The 16,972-nt window shown below is 42.6% G+C and overlaps 1 protein-coding gene across 5 annotated transcripts in view; it reads right to left on the bottom strand.

The window, feature by feature from the left end:
- KIF13B (kinesin family member 13B) overlaps nt 1-16,972 on the bottom strand; it is a 140,648-nt gene that overhangs the window by 27,209 nt on the left and 96,467 nt on the right. For 3 of the 5 annotated variants that reach the window (XM_054196577.1, XM_054196578.1, XM_054196581.1), the window contains 11 exons: nt 14,956-14,985; nt 13,074-13,173; nt 12,611-12,737; nt 11,026-11,081; nt 9,554-9,678; nt 8,238-8,414; nt 5,817-5,909; nt 4,722-4,874; nt 3,377-3,454; nt 2,681-2,734; nt 1,923-1,943 (listed from right to left, as the gene is read on the bottom strand). In XM_054196577.1, the coding sequence (XP_054052552.1) occupies nt 1,923-1,943; nt 2,681-2,734; nt 3,377-3,454; nt 4,722-4,874; nt 5,817-5,909; nt 8,238-8,414; nt 9,554-9,678; nt 11,026-11,081; nt 12,611-12,737; nt 13,074-13,173; nt 14,956-14,985 (1,014 nt within the window). The remainder of the gene's footprint in view (nt 1-1,922; nt 1,944-2,680; nt 2,735-3,376; nt 3,455-4,721; nt 4,875-5,816; nt 5,910-8,237; nt 8,415-9,553; nt 9,679-11,025; nt 11,082-12,610; nt 12,738-13,073; nt 13,174-14,955; nt 14,986-16,972) is intronic. The other 2 variants (XM_054196579.1, XM_054196580.1) reach the window with 1 other exon arrangement.

Below are 16,972 nucleotides of genomic sequence, written 5' to 3'. Positions count from 1 at the left end.
GCTAACCTAATATGAAACATCCGCAAGACTGTCTTCTGAAGTAAATTTAGAAGGCATCTCCTTGCCTTCTCAGCCAGTTAGGTAGCTTCATCTTATGAGTTATTATTACAAAAAATCCCACTGGTGATTTAAATATTTCACACAAATGCATATCTCAGTGTGAGAGTCATCCTGCTCTTTAGAAGCTCTCTGGGGTGTCAATACGCAGAAATATTCTTCAATGTTTTTTTTTTCAAAATGTGCCAAACTCACACCTCTGCTCCAGTCCTGGAGAGAAGGGCTCTTCTAGTTCTTCGCGGGGGTGTGACCCATCCACCTTTGTAGTAACAAAGATTCAACTACGGCTGCGAGATGAACCCGGGTCCTAATTCTGGAAACTTCTGATCTGCCTGTTTTAGTTGCACCAACACCATCTTTACGTCTTATTCTAACTTGTTCAATATTCTTGGTTACAGGGGGATGAGTCCTGGCTATTCATAGCGCTGAAGAACGAAGCAGAGCCCACATTCCTAATTTTACCAGCACGAATGGAGCTTTACATAGAGGAGAGAGACTCAAGGGCCCTTTCCACAAAGCTCAAAATCCATGGTAAAGACAGCAGGAATGCAAGGAATAATAATGTTAACATTAGAGAGAAAAATGAAGCAATGGAATAAAAGTTAGGGAGAGGAATATTCTGCGATGTGTCGAGGGCTTCCACTGATACTAAAGTACGCCGGCTTGACAGATTAGTTCTCCACCCAATTCAGGAAGCCGTTACTATCCTGTGACCGATGTTTCTTACGATATAATAAACCACTTGCTTTAGCTTATTATAGTCACTTGTAAACAAAACCAAATTCCTGGTAAAAAAAAACGATTTATGACTGCTGGAGAAGATGACTTTTTCACTAAATTTCTCTGCATGTGACAAAGACATCTAAGTCATCTGAAACTCCGCACATCAAGCCATTCTCAGACCTTTATGCTAAAATAGATATCACAGGACTGATGTCACCAGTGCGCTTTAGGATGTCTGTGTGCTATAGGAACGTTTAAGCGGTTGTTTAACGTTTCATCGTGATTACAAACGCTTTCGTTTGTCTCCCCGTGGAAAACTGAACCAGAGATCCATTTGAAACCAGGAAATCCTAACAGGGGAGTTCACACCCCCCACGTCCTGAGGAACAAGTGCCTTGAAACGAAGCACGCTGCAAGCGAGGAGGGAAGCTACGCGATCTCAGCTCCACGGCGCGGCGGTGGAGTGTTTGTCAGCAGCGACATCAACCGCAGGCAAGAGCTGCAAAACCCCATGCAAACCACTGCCAGTTAACTCCAGGGAACCAAAGCCTGGTACAACTAAGGGGACCAACAAGTCATTCCTCCAAGAGTGTTAATATGACGCTAAGGATAAACATGTTTTCCATTGGCTCGGTATTATTTTAAAATTGTTCCTTCATAGAAATCAAGAGTTGTTAACGCTGAACTATCAGAAGCCATCAAGCCTGAGAGAGATTTGGAAGAAACTCTCAATGTTTATCTCATCTCCAGGCTGATGTACACATGACTGGCACATATTTCCTTCCTTTCATGTCTATCTTTTTTATTTTTTTTTTAAGCTGAGATGGGGCCATTTCTGAAATAACTTCACAAATAACTTCGCCCTGTCCAAAAACCTGTGAGAAATGGCATTAAATACCTATAGCTCTGTAACAAACCGTAAGATGCACCCAAGAAGGAGAAACTTCTCTCATTTGTACCAGTTTCACACTGCATTAATGACAGGCTTTTCAATGGAAAAACACATTTGCCGTGTACTATGCAAATGAGACACCACCAGCAGCATCGTCAAAGCAGGAAGTAAAAGCGTTCAAGTGCGCAAAATGAACTTTATAGTGAGATAAAATTATTATCCCACTCATTAGGTGGACCTAATGCATTACCTCTGCTGGGACCTTTGGACTCTGAAACAAGCAATGAGAGAAATTATTGAGGGGAAGGGAGGAGAAAAACAGAAATCATTAAGAACTCCGGTCTTTAATTTTCACTTTAAAAACCTACAACATTGAAACATCCCACAGTTCTCTCCAAACAGAAGTTGCTATAAGCACTTTATCACCTGCACGAATTTTAGCATTCTCTACATGGATGAGATGTAGCAGATTTAGCAACCAATGCTAGAGCACTACATCAAAATTCTATTATTCTGTGCAACTGCATTATGCATTAAAATGCCTTGTCACCACTAGATTCTCCCTTTTAAAATGACTACACGCTTGCTGGGCAGAATATCTATCAGGAGAAGACCTTTCAGTTTATCTAGGATTTGGAAAATAAGTTTCAATTTGATCTTTCACTTTTAAAGAAATACTTTTGATCTATACCGTTGTTTTTAAGGAGTGTAATGGGCTGAATTATCACCCACCACAAGCTTAGGACTGATGGTTTCCCTCTGAAGGTCAGAGACTCTCTTCACAAGCCCCTACTCTGTCCTAGAGGTGGACCTTACATATATACGAACTTCCATATGAACCCAAATTTGGCCCTTACCCAGAAGGTTTGCATCCACCCAGGTGAAAGCTTTGGAAGAGCTCTGAAGCTTCACAGTGAGAGATTTCCCAGTTCTGTAACTGGTATAGTGTAGCGCCTGTGCCTAACTTTTTGCTGCAGAAGATTTCCCAGGAGACCTTCAGATACTCACCCGGTTACTGCTCAGGTTATAGGGAAGTGATAAATCTTGGCGGCTTCCAGAAAGCTGAAACAGTTAATAGAATTATTTCTTAACAAAAACTTAAATAGCTAATAAATAAGCCTCTTGACAAACACAAGGAAGGGTGAAAAAACAGTTTTTCGGTTAAAACAGGACTGAAATCCAAGAGATGAAAGGTGAAATCACGACTATTGACCTGGAAGGAGCCAAAATTTGACAAGTTTGATTACCCGTTCTATCAAAGGATTTCTCTCCAAATTTTGGACAACAGAATTCTCATCTTTCTTATGCACAACACTTACAAAGTTCAGTAAATACTTGTCATTTGCTTTCAGATCTTCTGAAGACAAAAAAAAAATAATCTTCAACTTGATAGATAAATGAAAAAACGCCCAGTGTTCAGAAAAAAAAAAATACAGAAGTTCTTTTTACGTTGCTTTTTCAGATAGTCTGGATTTATGGGGGTGCTTTCAAGCATACTAGCCTATATGATGAAAGCTTGAATATGTGCAGATTTTGTCTCCTCTTAGCGATTTACATGCTCCCAAATAGCACAGACAAACAGAAGGGTCAAACAGAAGGAAATTTATTGCTACAGTTCATGACTCTGGCATCACAGGGACCTGCCACTGAAAGACCGGACCTGCTGCCCCCGATCTGCTGCAGATGCCAGCATGGGATACTCACCCGATTCACGTTGGGAGAGCTCAGGCTCCTGCGGCACAGTTTTCCTTTTCCCATTGCCTGCTCTTTTACAGCAACGTCCTGCCAATCACGGAAAAGCAAAACAAAGAAAATACGCACGTTTTGCAAGAATCTAAGCTCCAATCATCCCAGGATAGTGTTGTCTATACCAGAAAAATGTTCTTAAACAGCCTTCTTGCACAGGCTCCTGTCTGTAAAGTCTACTCTAATCTAAAACTTGCACGTAACATGGCTAGGAGCGGATAAACTTTAACAGCTAATATTTCACTGATTGGCACTCACAGGATTTTACAGCTAGTCCTGATTCTAGGAGATGACTGTTACAGACGCAAAGACTAAGACTCCCTTTCCTAGCTGAGCTCCTACTTTAATCCTTTAAACTAATTATATATGACAGGGAACTTGCTTGCAATACTTAGAGTGCATCACATTTCCCCATTAATTTATAGTGGGCAGGCACATACTCAGGCTTGTTTTGCATAACTTTCTTTTGTGCTTGCATAATTTATATCCAGAAGAACAAATTTCAATAAATGTTTTTCTCTCTTTTCTTTCTCCTGGTAAACATATCAAGTTACAGTACTTAAGATTAACCCAATCAATGCCTTATTTATTGACAGAACGGGTTTGGTTACTTCAAGGTAGAATATGGGCAAAGTGACAAGAATTCTCCTAGCAACTTCGGAAACTATTACTAAAGCCGAAGCAAAAGCTAATGCCACGCAACTACTTGTTCTGAACCATAATTAGCAATGCAAAGTCTTACAAACTAACCAAACATCCCATAACAGGGAGGTTTGTCCTCTAGGACAAGAAGAAATGGCCTCAAGTTGCGCCAGGGGAGGTTTAGGTTGGATATTAGGAAAAAATTTTACACTGAAAAGGGTTATCAAGCATTGGAACAGGCTGCCCAGGGCAGTGGGTGAGGCACCATCCCTGGAGGTATTTAAAAGACGGGCAGACGTAGTGCTTAGGGCTGGTTTAGTGATGGGTTTTGCTAGAGTTAGGCTGATGGTTGGACTCGATGATCTGAAAGGTCCCTTCCAACCCAGGCAATTCTACGATTCTACAATAGTGCATTTAATATAAAGCTCCCAGTCCCATCCATCCCCATCGCAGGTGGGTGAGGGAGAACATCTCTTCAAAGAGAGCTACATTTGCTTCTTTGGATGTTTGCCACAGGCACACTTCGTAAGGCTGAGGTGTGCCCCAAAGTGGTGGTTTAGGTCTCTTAGCCATTGTACGCGCTTCTGAGAACATTTACATTGCCATACACGGTTCTCAGTAAGCACATTCTCTGCTCTCTGCCACTGCCTTAAAAACAGACCTGGCGCAGACGATCCAAGGTGAGGATGTTCTCCACAGCCATCACACTCCGCAAGTACTTCTCAATATAAGCTTCAGAGTCAGCCGAAGCTGCATCTTCAACGTTTGCTGCCATTCTGGCTAGTGCCTCCCGCTCTTCAACTCCTTGGGCATCCTAGGAAGACAAAAAGAAATGACGTCCTTTTAAAATACAATAAAAATCTCCCACATCAGTCCTGAAGAGAATGCATTTTTAAAACAAGCAGGGAAGATTCAAGGTTGTTTTCCCTCAAGCCCAGGGGCAGATTCAGACGTCTCGTTGGACACCTCTGAATATAAGCCTCGTTACATTGAAGGAACTCATGCCATGCCAACTGCATGGGTGCTCCTACCACCGTCACAGACATCTCAAGCTGCACGTGGGTTATTGTTCTTTTGGATTTTGTTTTTGAGAGTCCACAGTGAGACATTGCCATTGATTAGCAAAAAGGCTGCACTCAGATATTTCGTAATTAAAAAGTGCTCCAACACATTTGGGGTGTTACCTATCCTGCGAGGAAAATAAAATTTCAAGTGACTTGCAAGAAAAAAACCAGAGCAGCGCATGTTTCAACAGAGCATGCTAAATACAGCAGAACATAAAAGCAGAGTCAGGCAGCAATCAGACTTCTGGCTCTTCATGTGTTAATGTTTTTACAAGTGCTCTGATAGAGCATCTGTTTGGAAGGAAAGGATTAGCATCTAACTGAGAACACGCTCAGGAATCAAGAGTTGCATAAAGACATTACTTAGAAAATGCGTATTTTTTATTTTTCACATATTCTCATGCTCCCTACGTAAGGCACTTCACCTACCCATCTTTACTCCCCTTTTTCTCTCTCTTTAAAACGTTTCTTCAAGGACCTGAGAAAATAGATGCTCACTCAACAAAACACACAGTGACACTGGTAAGACATCGGTTGCTGCGAAGTCACAGCATGTAAAGGAATATGCTTAATCTTCTATAAGAGCCATAGTTTATGCTTGCAGAGGCAAGAGCCAGCATGCTCAAAATAAGGGAAAAATCAGAAAGTTAGAGGCTCTTAGCCAATTTCAGATACTCTGATTTCTTATTCACCTCTGGAATATTTGAGACTATCTCAAAAGTGATACCACAGCCAGGAATAGAACTTCGGTGAGACATTCTTCGGAGGAAACTCTGTGCAAAACCCTGGGGGGGAGGCAAAACAAAAAAAAAAAAAACATCAGAGGAAAATATTTCTTGCTTTAAGGAAAACATGGTTTAACATATTTCAACTGAAGTAAATATAGTTTACAATGAAAGAAATCCAAACCCTAAAGACTAGGCAATAAATACGTAAGAGTCAAAAATTTTAACTTGGAGAGAAATCATTTGCTTATCTGTATTTTGGATACAGAAAAAGGATTAACTTCATTGCAAGGTGACCACTTAACCAGCACGCAAAGCATTTGCTAGTTCTAGAGGTGGGTTTTTGGTTTTTTTTTTGTTTTGTTTTTTTTTTTTTGCTAGAGCCCTAGGTGACTTGTCTTGAATATTGACAAGTACAGGCATTAAATTCTTGACCAAAGAGATCGTTATGAAGAATGATTTAAGGGGGCATGGTCATTGTTTATGCTGACTTGGCGCCTTGCGGGGTTAAGAACCGGACTGTTGAATTAATGCAGAGATGAGTCATTCAAAGATGCTGCTGAGACGAACACCCGGGAAAGGTTATTGACGAGGATTTTTAGAAACCTAGCAAGAAACCCAAAGCTTCCGTGTCAAATAAAAGCAAAAAACATCATTCACTAAATCTGCAGAAAACAGAACTGATGAAGACTTAACACAACTGTAATTATTGGCACGCTCAATTTATCTATTGAATACACTCTTCCAGTCTACATGACAAAAAATTCACTGTTCCCTTCCTGAGAAAAAGCTTTTGCCTGATGGAAGCACCGAGAACTGTAGTTCTTCTGTTCCTAGCACTAAAAGCAGTTTAGAGTTGGCTACAGGGTTTCTGGGTGTGACCACACCTCTTCGGCTCTTGCTTCAGATTTTAACTACAGATGCGCAAACAGAATAACAATTCAGGCTTTCTGCTTTGTCATTATCACTCCTCGGGGAAGCTGGATTCCGAGGCAATGCTGAACAAACTCTTCCTCACCATCTTCCTCAAGAATTAAATGTTTTTCAGGACACGATGCTGCAAATGAAATGACAACCTTCTCCTTTCCATTTATCAAACTTCCTGCTCTCACCTGCACATTATTGTACGAGCACAAGCCAACTGGAAAACATAAAAGACCAAGAGTGATTAACTTTAACAAATTACAAAAGGGGACCTCGGCTCCAACTATCGCTAATTTATCTCTAAATATCTGTATGCATGAATAGAAATGGCTAGCAGTAACGTGTGAACACACTGTAAGAGTAGGGAAACACACAAGTTTCTCTTTCTAGCTTTTCCTGTGATTGGGGATAAAGCGCTTAGCAGTTAATACAAATAATACTGATTTCTATGATTCTATGAATCTCTCAGAGCTGTCACTGAGCCTTTTAAAAAAAGCGGTATTACCATCCACAATATATAAGATACTATGAAAATTACTTGGCACCTTAAAGTCTCGATGCATGCCAATTCATAGAATCACAGAATGGTTCAGGTTGGAAGGGACCTTAAAGATAATCTCGTTCCACCCCCTGCCCTGGGCAGGGACACCTCCCACCAGCCCAGGTTGCTCCAAGCCCCGGCCAACCTGGCCTTGAACCCCTCCAGGGATGGGGCAGCCACAGCTTCTCTGGACAACCGGGGCCAGGGGCTCACCCCCTCACACCAAAGAATTTCTTCCCAATAGCTCATCTCAATCTCCCCTCTTTCAGTTTAAAGCCATTGCCCCTCGTCCCACGGCTCCCCTCCCTGCTCCAAAGTCCCTCCCCAGCTTTCCTGGAGCCCCCTGAGGGACTGGCAGGGGCTGGAAGGTCTCCGCGGAGCCTTCTCTTCTCCAGGCTGAACCCCCCCAGCTCTCTCAGCCTGTCCTCCCAGCAGAGGGGCTCCAGCCCTCCCGGCATCTCCGGGGCCTCCTCTGGCCCCGCTCCAACAGCTCCGTGTCTCTCCTGTGCCGAGGCCCCAGCGCTGGAGGTAGCACTGCAGGGGGGTCTCCCCCGAGCGCAGCAGAGGGGCAGAATCCCCCCCTCGCCCTGCTGCCCACGCTGCTGGGGATGCAGCCCAGGCTGCGGGGGGTTTCTGGGCTGCCAGCGCACGGTGCCGGCTCCTGTGGAGCTTCTCACCCACCAGCACCCCCAAGTCCTTCTCCTCTGGGCTGCTCTCCAGCCACTCTCCTCCCAGCCTGAATTTGTGCTGGGGATTGCCCCGACCCAGGTGCAGGACCTTGCACTTGGCCTTGTTAAGGGAGAGAGAAAGGTAGATACAAGAAAATAGTCATAGTTCGTATTGCACAAATCAGAGCCGTCCCCTCTTCAAGCAGTGATAGACATGGGGCAGAGTGAAAGCATGAAGGATTACAGAAGATATACCTGTCTGCCGTACACATTAACACAAATGCGCTTGCGTAACACTAATTGCATTTCTGCGGGATGGCTGAGCTGGACGGTGGCTCTCACAATAAGGTAAACTCTTTCGTCTGCTGCGGTTCCTTTACTGAGCTGGATACAGTCGTGGACTGTGGAATCCCACGAGGCTTCTGCTTTCACCTGCAAAGGAAAAAAATGTATCCTCTAATAAGCATAATTAGGTGTATAATTAACTGTAATTAATTAAGCATAATTAACAAAAATACATAATACATAAATTTTGAGAGTCAGCTTCTCCATTTCACTCCCTACGAAGAAAAATTCCTGCACTTCAGAAGAGGCCATTTAAAAATCAAGATTAGTTTGCCAAATGAAGACGTTGGGATTAAAAATGCCAACTTGCTCGAACTCTGGAACATTTCCTCTTGAAAAAAAAAGATCTTCGAATACCCAGGATCATTGCAAATAAATCATAAAATATGCAGAACCACAGGATTATTTGGCCTAATTTATTAAGCTAAACCAGAGAGCAACAGAGATTGCAGTGAAAATCTTCCATCACACCCCAGAAACTCTCCCGTCTGTATTTGAGAAATAACTTTGGTGAAACATTTCTAGCAATACAGCAAAAGATGGAATTTATCTTTTTAATTGTTAAAATATAAGTATTACTGAAGATTTAAAGGGTTTATCTTCAAGCCATAAGAAAAACTGCCTGGTAGCCATCTTTCCAGGCTTTAAAAACAAAATGGAACAAAAAAAATCTACCCAAACCATCAGGAGTAAAGCTCCTCTAAAAATATAAGTAAGTTTCAGAGTAAGGAGCAAAATTTCAAGGAAAAAAAAAATAAATCAGAGATTCTAAACTTAATAGCAAAAATTATCAACCAACAATTGTAAAGCTGTAAAACTATGAGCTATGTGGCAAAATGGAGTATAAGGAACGTAATGATGCAGAGGTAAATATGTTAATCGTACCAACAGTTATGATTGGTTTTTCAGCTGGGGGCTTCCGACCTCTAATTTGCTCAGGGGTTTTTTTTTGGTTTTGTTTTTATTTTTGTTTTTTTAAACATGAACTCAGAATCTCCAGCTTTTGTAATGCCTGGATTTAGATGAAGGAAGATCCTTGAGTTTTATTATTTTTCAAATCGCGGTTATACTCCTAGCAATATTCCTTGAAAACACAAAGTCAGTCATATAAGAAACAAGCGTTGTATCCTTCGTATGCTGTCTTTGACGCATTATTTTCACATCTGCCTATATAAAGAGAACAATTAAGACGCCTAAACGACATACTGGTCTCCATCTCTGCTCACCTCACTATCGTGATGCTTCACAATCTGCAGTTCAAAGAACTCCTCCTCCTCTTCTGCAACAAGAGTAGCGTCCCATCCACCCGCTTCTGGGTCATCGAGGTTATCTTGGGAACTGAAGTCATCAGCTAGAAACAAAAGGGAATGCAGAAGGTGAGGAGACACAAAGCAAAACATCCGCCAAGTCCTGAATTTACATTTTCATCACTAACTTCCCGGCTTGGCTACCTACACTCTACCTACAAAAGAAAAGCTCCCCGCGTTGTTCCACTTCAAAAAGAATCCCAATTTTATACAGAAAGCGTGCACCAAGGTTTGGGGACACAGACTCAAGCGTGCCGTATAAAGTCCTCTATTGTGCAGGGAATCTCCCCCAGTAGAAAACACCCCCTTCCTTGCCCACAGGTATGTTTTCAGCTCTACTGCTCAACCATACTGAGCACACCGCTCATTTGGCACTAGTTAGGTGTTCTGCTTTTTTAAAAACGAAGATAAGCTGCTGGTTGAGCAAGTGAAAATACAGTACTTTTAGATCATGATTAAACGAATCCTTAATCTGGATTTTGAGAAGAAGCTCAACCTGTTCTGGCTCGAGTCCCTCACCATGAATGAATTATTAACCTGCCCCCCTCTGAGGCCATTTGATGCACCAACGTGCTTTGGGAGGTGAGCAAACCATCAATGTAAACAGCATTGCAGCAAAGACCTCCTCACAGCCGGCAGAATGTCACCACTCTCACCTGATGCTTCTAATCCAAGTGTTAACCCTCTTTTAAACATCTTAACAAGGACTTGTTGAACTCATTAGGCACCGTTGGCTCCCTGGACTACTCTGGGGTTTCCCTCTTTCTTGTCAGATTCTTCTACCAAAGATGGGAAATTGAAGCCAAATACATTGTTCAAACTGGATCTTGTGTTGGGATGCACTGAAACATACGTTGTTTACAGAAACACACAGAATCACACTCTGTAAAACTAACTTGAGCTTATCATGCCAGGTTTTTTTGATATTCAGACATGTTGTGGTTTAGGCTGGGCTGGCCGCTAGGACAAGACGTTATTACCAGTGACTTCACATTTTCTTCTAACTCACCGGTAAAGAAATTAGAGGATATAAATCAGTGCTATATCCTTGTGAGACTTCTGAAAAAAATTCCCAACAACAATTTTTTCTTTACGCTGGCTTTTGCTGTTCACTCCCTTAGGTGTACTCATTTTACTATTTCTATTTTACTTATTTTTATTTTTACTTATTTTACTTATGGGATTAGTAAAACCTATGGCTCCTTCCATATATAATGCTGTGCGTTTTGAAACGTTAAACAATACGTTTAAGTGAAAAATGTGCACTCTCCAATTAATCCACCTGCCATTCCAGGCCATTTCTTCATTTTATTAGCTCGCTTAAATTCTATAATGTCATCGTTTGTACAAAGTTTGTTTCAATGTACTCTGTCATTTTAAGAACCACTTACCATTCAAGTCAAGGAAAATAACAGGAATGTGTGTTTCCATACCAGGCACAGGAGTCCTAAAAAGCAAGACAGGGACAATGGCGGCATTTAAAGTACGGCCCATTTACCAAGCACACGTACCTTGCGACACAAGCCCGCAGTACATCACATTCAGTACAACTGCGATTTTAAGCCAGACCACTGATAACCTTGGCAAACAGCTTCATTTTAATTTACTGTTGCAGAATCGGAGAGGTTCAACTAAATTGGCCCTTCTTTTATACCAGCTCTCTTAAAATTATTACATTCTTTGACCTCCGCTTTCAGAAATGTTTTCTCCCTCTGAAATGCTAATAGCAAAATTACGTTTATTTACTCTGACACCCACATTTATTAAATGCAAACCCTCTGCATTAGTGATGGCAGTGAAGGCAGCAGAGTGAGAATCACAAAATCCGGTGTCAAAGTTTTTAAACTAACATTCATGCTGCCACACTACACAGTTATTACTCCTGCTTACAAAACACACGTATTTAAGAGTCAAAGCTCCCATTTAAGGCATCTTTCATACCATGGAAGAGGTAACACAGGTGGTGTTTTGGTTTTAAAAAGGAATATTCCGCGGCTACACAACGTTAATAAGGTACTAAAAATGTAACAAGAAGCACAAAAGACTTCAAGACTCCTTGTTGCGATCTTAGCTGTGAAAGAGGGCTGTGGCCATCTCATGACGAACTTGGACTTGAACTTCACGGCGAACAAGAGCAGGGTGGAGTCTTACATCATCTATAAGGTGCCTTAATCACACTAAACATTTCCTCTGGTGCAAACGTGTTCAAACCAGGTTCTTCCTCAAGTAAGTTTCCTGCAGCTCCACTGGTTTCAAACCTAGCCAAACACTTTGACGGGCAAGTTGCCGTGTTTCCAACAAGCATTCGCCATTTTTGTGTTTCAGAAGTACTGGCTTTAACAACTTCAGCTCAAAACTCCACGACACTCAATTCTATCCATAAATACTGCTAGAGGTTTGCTCAGAAAAAAAATTCAGACAGTTGAAAGCGACTGAAGGCAAGAGGTTTGAAGTGAAACAACTTTGCTTCCTTATCTGCAGTTGTTACTCCCAGCGGCTACAGGACGGCCATCTCAGTCTAGCGTAGTCTACTATTTTTAATGTTTAGAAAATTACACGTAACACTTGCTGACTAAACAGACTTTGCGCTCAAACCAGGAGCACAACAAAATGCTCCTGTAGATGCAGTTTTATTATGACGGAGCAGCCTTTTAAGTGAATGAACTAGGTAATTAACATATTAGCTAATTTTTTTAAATGGTAAGTGCAGTGGTAATAAATATTGATTCCGTTTTTTGAGAAGGTCATAATTACACTCTGATCAATAATAGCATCGTTTACTAAATAGCATTTCTGAATTTCAGATACACAGCCTAATAAAATAATTTTAGCAAGAGGCCTAATTGTAACGACTTTGCTCATACAGTGTTCAGAGGGCAGATTAAGGAAAGCAAAAAAATGGCAACAATCCAAGCCAGGAACAGGCCATGCATCATTTTTACATTCGTTCTTGCGTATGGCAATGTATGTTCCTACCACTCCGCTGGAGCTCCAGGGATGCCACTGCCAGCAGAAGGAACCATGACGGCATTCCTTTCTTCAGTGAGCGTTAGCCTCATCTCTAAAAGCTGTGCCTCCCGATCTGCATCATCTTCTGTTTTATCTGGGGAAGCAGGATGTCAGTCAGGACAACGGAAAGCATTTCTTACTCACTGCCTTTATCACGCGTGGATGATCTTATACCATGCATAATAGAGTAAAACCCACTCGACTCAGAAATTCAGCGCACAAAGAAGAAACACACAGTACACAAGAATGGTGAACAATTTTATATAGGCTTCTCTAACTTTATTTTCACTGAAAGCAAATTACTGGTGAGCTCCAAGAGTCAACTCTCCATTAACTTCCTGTCTAAATTTTACAATATATTAAGATAAGAAGCGTGTGCGCATGTGTCTCAAGCTATCTCTATTGTTACCTTTAATAGTATTTTGCTTACCAGGCTTCCCAACCAGTTTTTGCAATTGCTGATCAAGATACTCCTGACGCTTCGTTAAGGCACACAGCCACTTCCGACGGAGCCTCTCCAAATCCCTATCCTGTAAAGAGGAAAGCAGTCATGTTAAATATCGATCCAGGAAAGCCAAGGTTTCCTATTTGTGACTTACACATTTCCTCAACCCTTCTGCTCATCCTGTACCCAAGACGCAGATAAGACAGACAGAGCAGACCTCCAAAAAAATCACTTCGCTCTTGTCAGGACGACTTAAACAGAAACTCAGAAGAGCTGAGGTTAGAAGGGACCTCCAGAGATTGTAGAGTCCCACCCTGCTCTGTGCCCAAAAGCAGGGTCAACCACGGCAGCTTGCTCAGGGCTATGTCCAGTTGGGATTGGACTATCTCCAAGAATGGAAACTCCACAAAAAAGAAAAAAAAAAGAAAGAAAAAAAAAAAGGTTTCTTATGCAAAGTGGAGACTCATTGCCTCTTGTCCGTTCACTGGATACCACTGAGAAGAGCCTGGCTCTGTTTTCTTTACCCCTTCCCATTTACACACATTGACAACATCCCACCCAAGCCTTTTCTTCTCGAGGCAAACCAACCCCAGTTCTCTTAGCCTTTCTTCTAGTTGTTATTCTGTACCACCCAGCTGAACAAACTTCGCTTTATAGATCTTTGCCCCTGAACTACCCTAAAACTCACTAACCACGACCTTGTGGCAAAGGTGGAAACCCCAGTCCTTATCCATGCCACACCACTCACACGCTGTGTTTAGCAGCCTCCTATTAGGAATCCATCCCCACTCCGCATCGTGCCACTGTCCCCAGTTACGAAATGCGCAACTGAGCCTTTAAAAATACTTTTTCTTAAGTGCTCGTGTCCCTTCAAAAAAACCACTTCAGTACCCTTAAGAACATTCTACACCGTTTGTCTCTGGTGTAGAAATGCTCAGAAATTATGAACGATACTTTACACGCAGCATGTTGGGTGCCACAACGATGAGCTATCAGCTCTGGGATGCCTTCAGGCAAGCCTCTTTGATGGCAACGGCAGCTCAGATTCATTCCACATAAAACTATAACAAATACTTTGTCAAGAAAAATGGGTGGATGCAAGACTATAAACCACAGTTGCACTGCTGACCTGCAGAGCCCCAACAAGTATGCTGGAATCTGCCAGAGAGCATTAAACCTAAATCTTTGGTTGCTCACATTATAAAAAAGTTGAGATCTATAATGACGACGATGTGCTTTTGTTAAAGGTATTCAAGAAGATGATGAAAAACATATCACAGATATGGTACTTCATCAGTTCCCCTTTGAGGCTCACGTTACTGTGACGTTACGTCCATTTTTAAAAAAACAGTGTGCTGATTTCAGTAGTTTTATCACTGCCACACACTGTCTTAGGGCTCCAGGAAGAGAATCCCCTTTGCTTGCCCAAGGGTCGATCACTCTGCAGGGTACTCCAGCTCCCACAAGCATAGCACATTTGTAATATGGAATGGCACGAAGCAAGTATTTTGACTGTACCTTCAACACTGCCATGCCTACTCTTGTTTCTAATGAGGACAATCTCAATTTAGCCATAGTTGGGCAAGAAGGAAGATTCCTTCCCCCAAAACACCACAGACGAAAAACGATTGGATCTTGTTTGAAAATACACATTGAGGCATCTTGTTCTTTGCCTTCCACCTCTCCACTTCACCGTATGGCTTTGTAGCATAACAATCTATGCGATTCTTAAGCTTTTAGTCTCTTCAGAAGTCAGGCTTTCTATCTATCCAACCAGTACAGCAAATACAATGTGCTGTTCCTCCTCTAATATGTTTCAATCTGAAAACGTCTGAGTTTGTAAAAAGAGAGAATTCAAAATTTTTACCTGATAACTGTCCATTTCATCCTCTTCTTCCTAGGCCAAAACATGCAAACACACGTAATTACTTTTTTTTCATAGCAGGAAACACACTGAATGCAACACATGTAGCTATTTTAAGCAATATTAGCAGTCTTACATAAAAGTCTGAGCTTAGCAACGGTATCATCGTAGAATTAAAACACACTGACATCCCCAAGATTTGCTGCTATCAGCTCATATAGACACAAACTAGAACAATCCAAGAATTACCATGGAAAAATTTCACAGAAACACAGCTACGAGAAGTCTTTATAATTGGAAGCAAGTGGAATACTTAAATTGCCCTAGGAAAGAGAGAGGAGTTCTAGTGAAACAACTTGAAATGCTTTGATCCTGGGCAGTAAAGAAAAATGTGCTGTTTTACCTGTAAGAGTGAAGTAGGAATGTTACAGCAAGCGCTGAAAAATCAAAGTCTGGCATAAAGGATCCGAGGTAAGCTTGCTGGAGCATTTAGAGGAGAAAAACCATAACCACCTAGGCCAACAGTTGGGGAGGTAGAATAACTCTGTCTCCCACACCAGGAGTTGCGATGCAGACCTTTGACCTTTCAAATTCCGTTAGTTTCTGCTGGGAGACACCACCTTTCATTCGCGACAGGCATCACAAGCAGAGCCACTTACAAGGAGCAGAAGCGGAGCTGCCACTCCTGCACAGTGAATGGAAAAGCAATGAGGCCTCCAGCCCTCACCGAGTTACCACTTACCTATTTAAGTAATAACAAGCCACTGGAGTCTACTTTTGTATCTTCATAATGAAAGCAGAAAACTTAGCTAAGCTAAAATTAAAAAGCCATAGAGAAGTTCAACGTCTTTAGAAAATCTTTCACATTCCACTGACAGTGATTTACTTGAGACAGAGAAATGCGATCAAGGGGACTAAAAATCCAGGTGTTCAAGTCAGGAGGCTATTGTAAGGACTAATAAAGCATGGTTTTCAATAGCCCTTACCCACGTGGGTTATCAGTGTCAGACACAACCCACTAGTCTCTCTCTCAAGTGGAGCTTAAATCTTTCTCCTTGAGAGAACACTGGATTTTGGGGATTGCCAGCTCTGTCAGGTATGGCTGAAATTGGTCAACAGATGAGAAATTCCCTGGGGAAGAGACAGGGTGAGACAAACCAAACGCCCACCTGGGAGTTATTCCCTTATGAAACAGGCTGAACGGGGCATGTGTATGTTGTGGGTGTGTAACAGCTTTCACATAAAGTTTGCAAGAATCGATCATTCTGTCTCAGGAGAGACGAGTCACTTATGAAACTCGCTCCGTGCAGGAGAAGGACAGAAACAAAAGTTTACTTGTGCTATAGGACGTGGGTATCGGGGGCTGCTGTGATGAAGGGCAGGTAGACTTAAGGCCAAGTGCCGGGTCCTGCATTTCGGTCACAACAACCCCAAGCAGCGCTACAGGCTTGGGGCAGAGTGGCTGGAAAGCTGCCCGGCAGAAAAGGACCTGGGGGTGCTGGTGGACGGCCAGCTTCACATGAGCCAGCAGTGTGCCCAGGTGGCCAAGAAGGCCAACAGCATGCTGGCTTGTATCAGGAACAGCGTGGCCAGCAGGAGCAGGGAAGTGATGGTGCCTCTGTACTCGGCACTGGTGAGGCCTCACCTCGAGTGCTGTGTTCAGGTCTGGGCCCCTCTGTACAAGAGGGACATTGAGGTGCTGGAGCGTGTCCAGAGGAGAGCTACCAGGCTGGTGAGGGGTCTGGAGACCAGGGCATATGAGGAGAGGCTGAGGGAGCTGGGCATGTTTAGCTTGGAGAAGAGGAGGCTGAGGGGAGACCTCATTGCCCTCTACAACTCCCTGAAAGGAGGGTGGAGAGAGGTGGGGGTTGGCCTCTTCTCCCAGGGGAATAATGACAGGACCAGAGGAAATGGGCTGAAGCTGCGGCAGGGGAGGTTTAGGTTAGATATCAGGAGGAATTCCTTTACTGAAAGAGTGGTCAGGCACTGGAACAGCCTGCCCAGGGAGGGGGTTGAGTCA

The sequence above is a fragment of the Rissa tridactyla genome, chromosome 3, assembly GCF_028500815.1.
Source record: "Rissa tridactyla isolate bRisTri1 chromosome 3, bRisTri1.patW.cur.20221130, whole genome shotgun sequence".
Lineage (NCBI taxonomy): Eukaryota > Metazoa > Chordata > Aves > Charadriiformes > Laridae > Rissa > Rissa tridactyla.
This window is presented reverse-complemented; position numbering and strand designations above follow the sequence as displayed.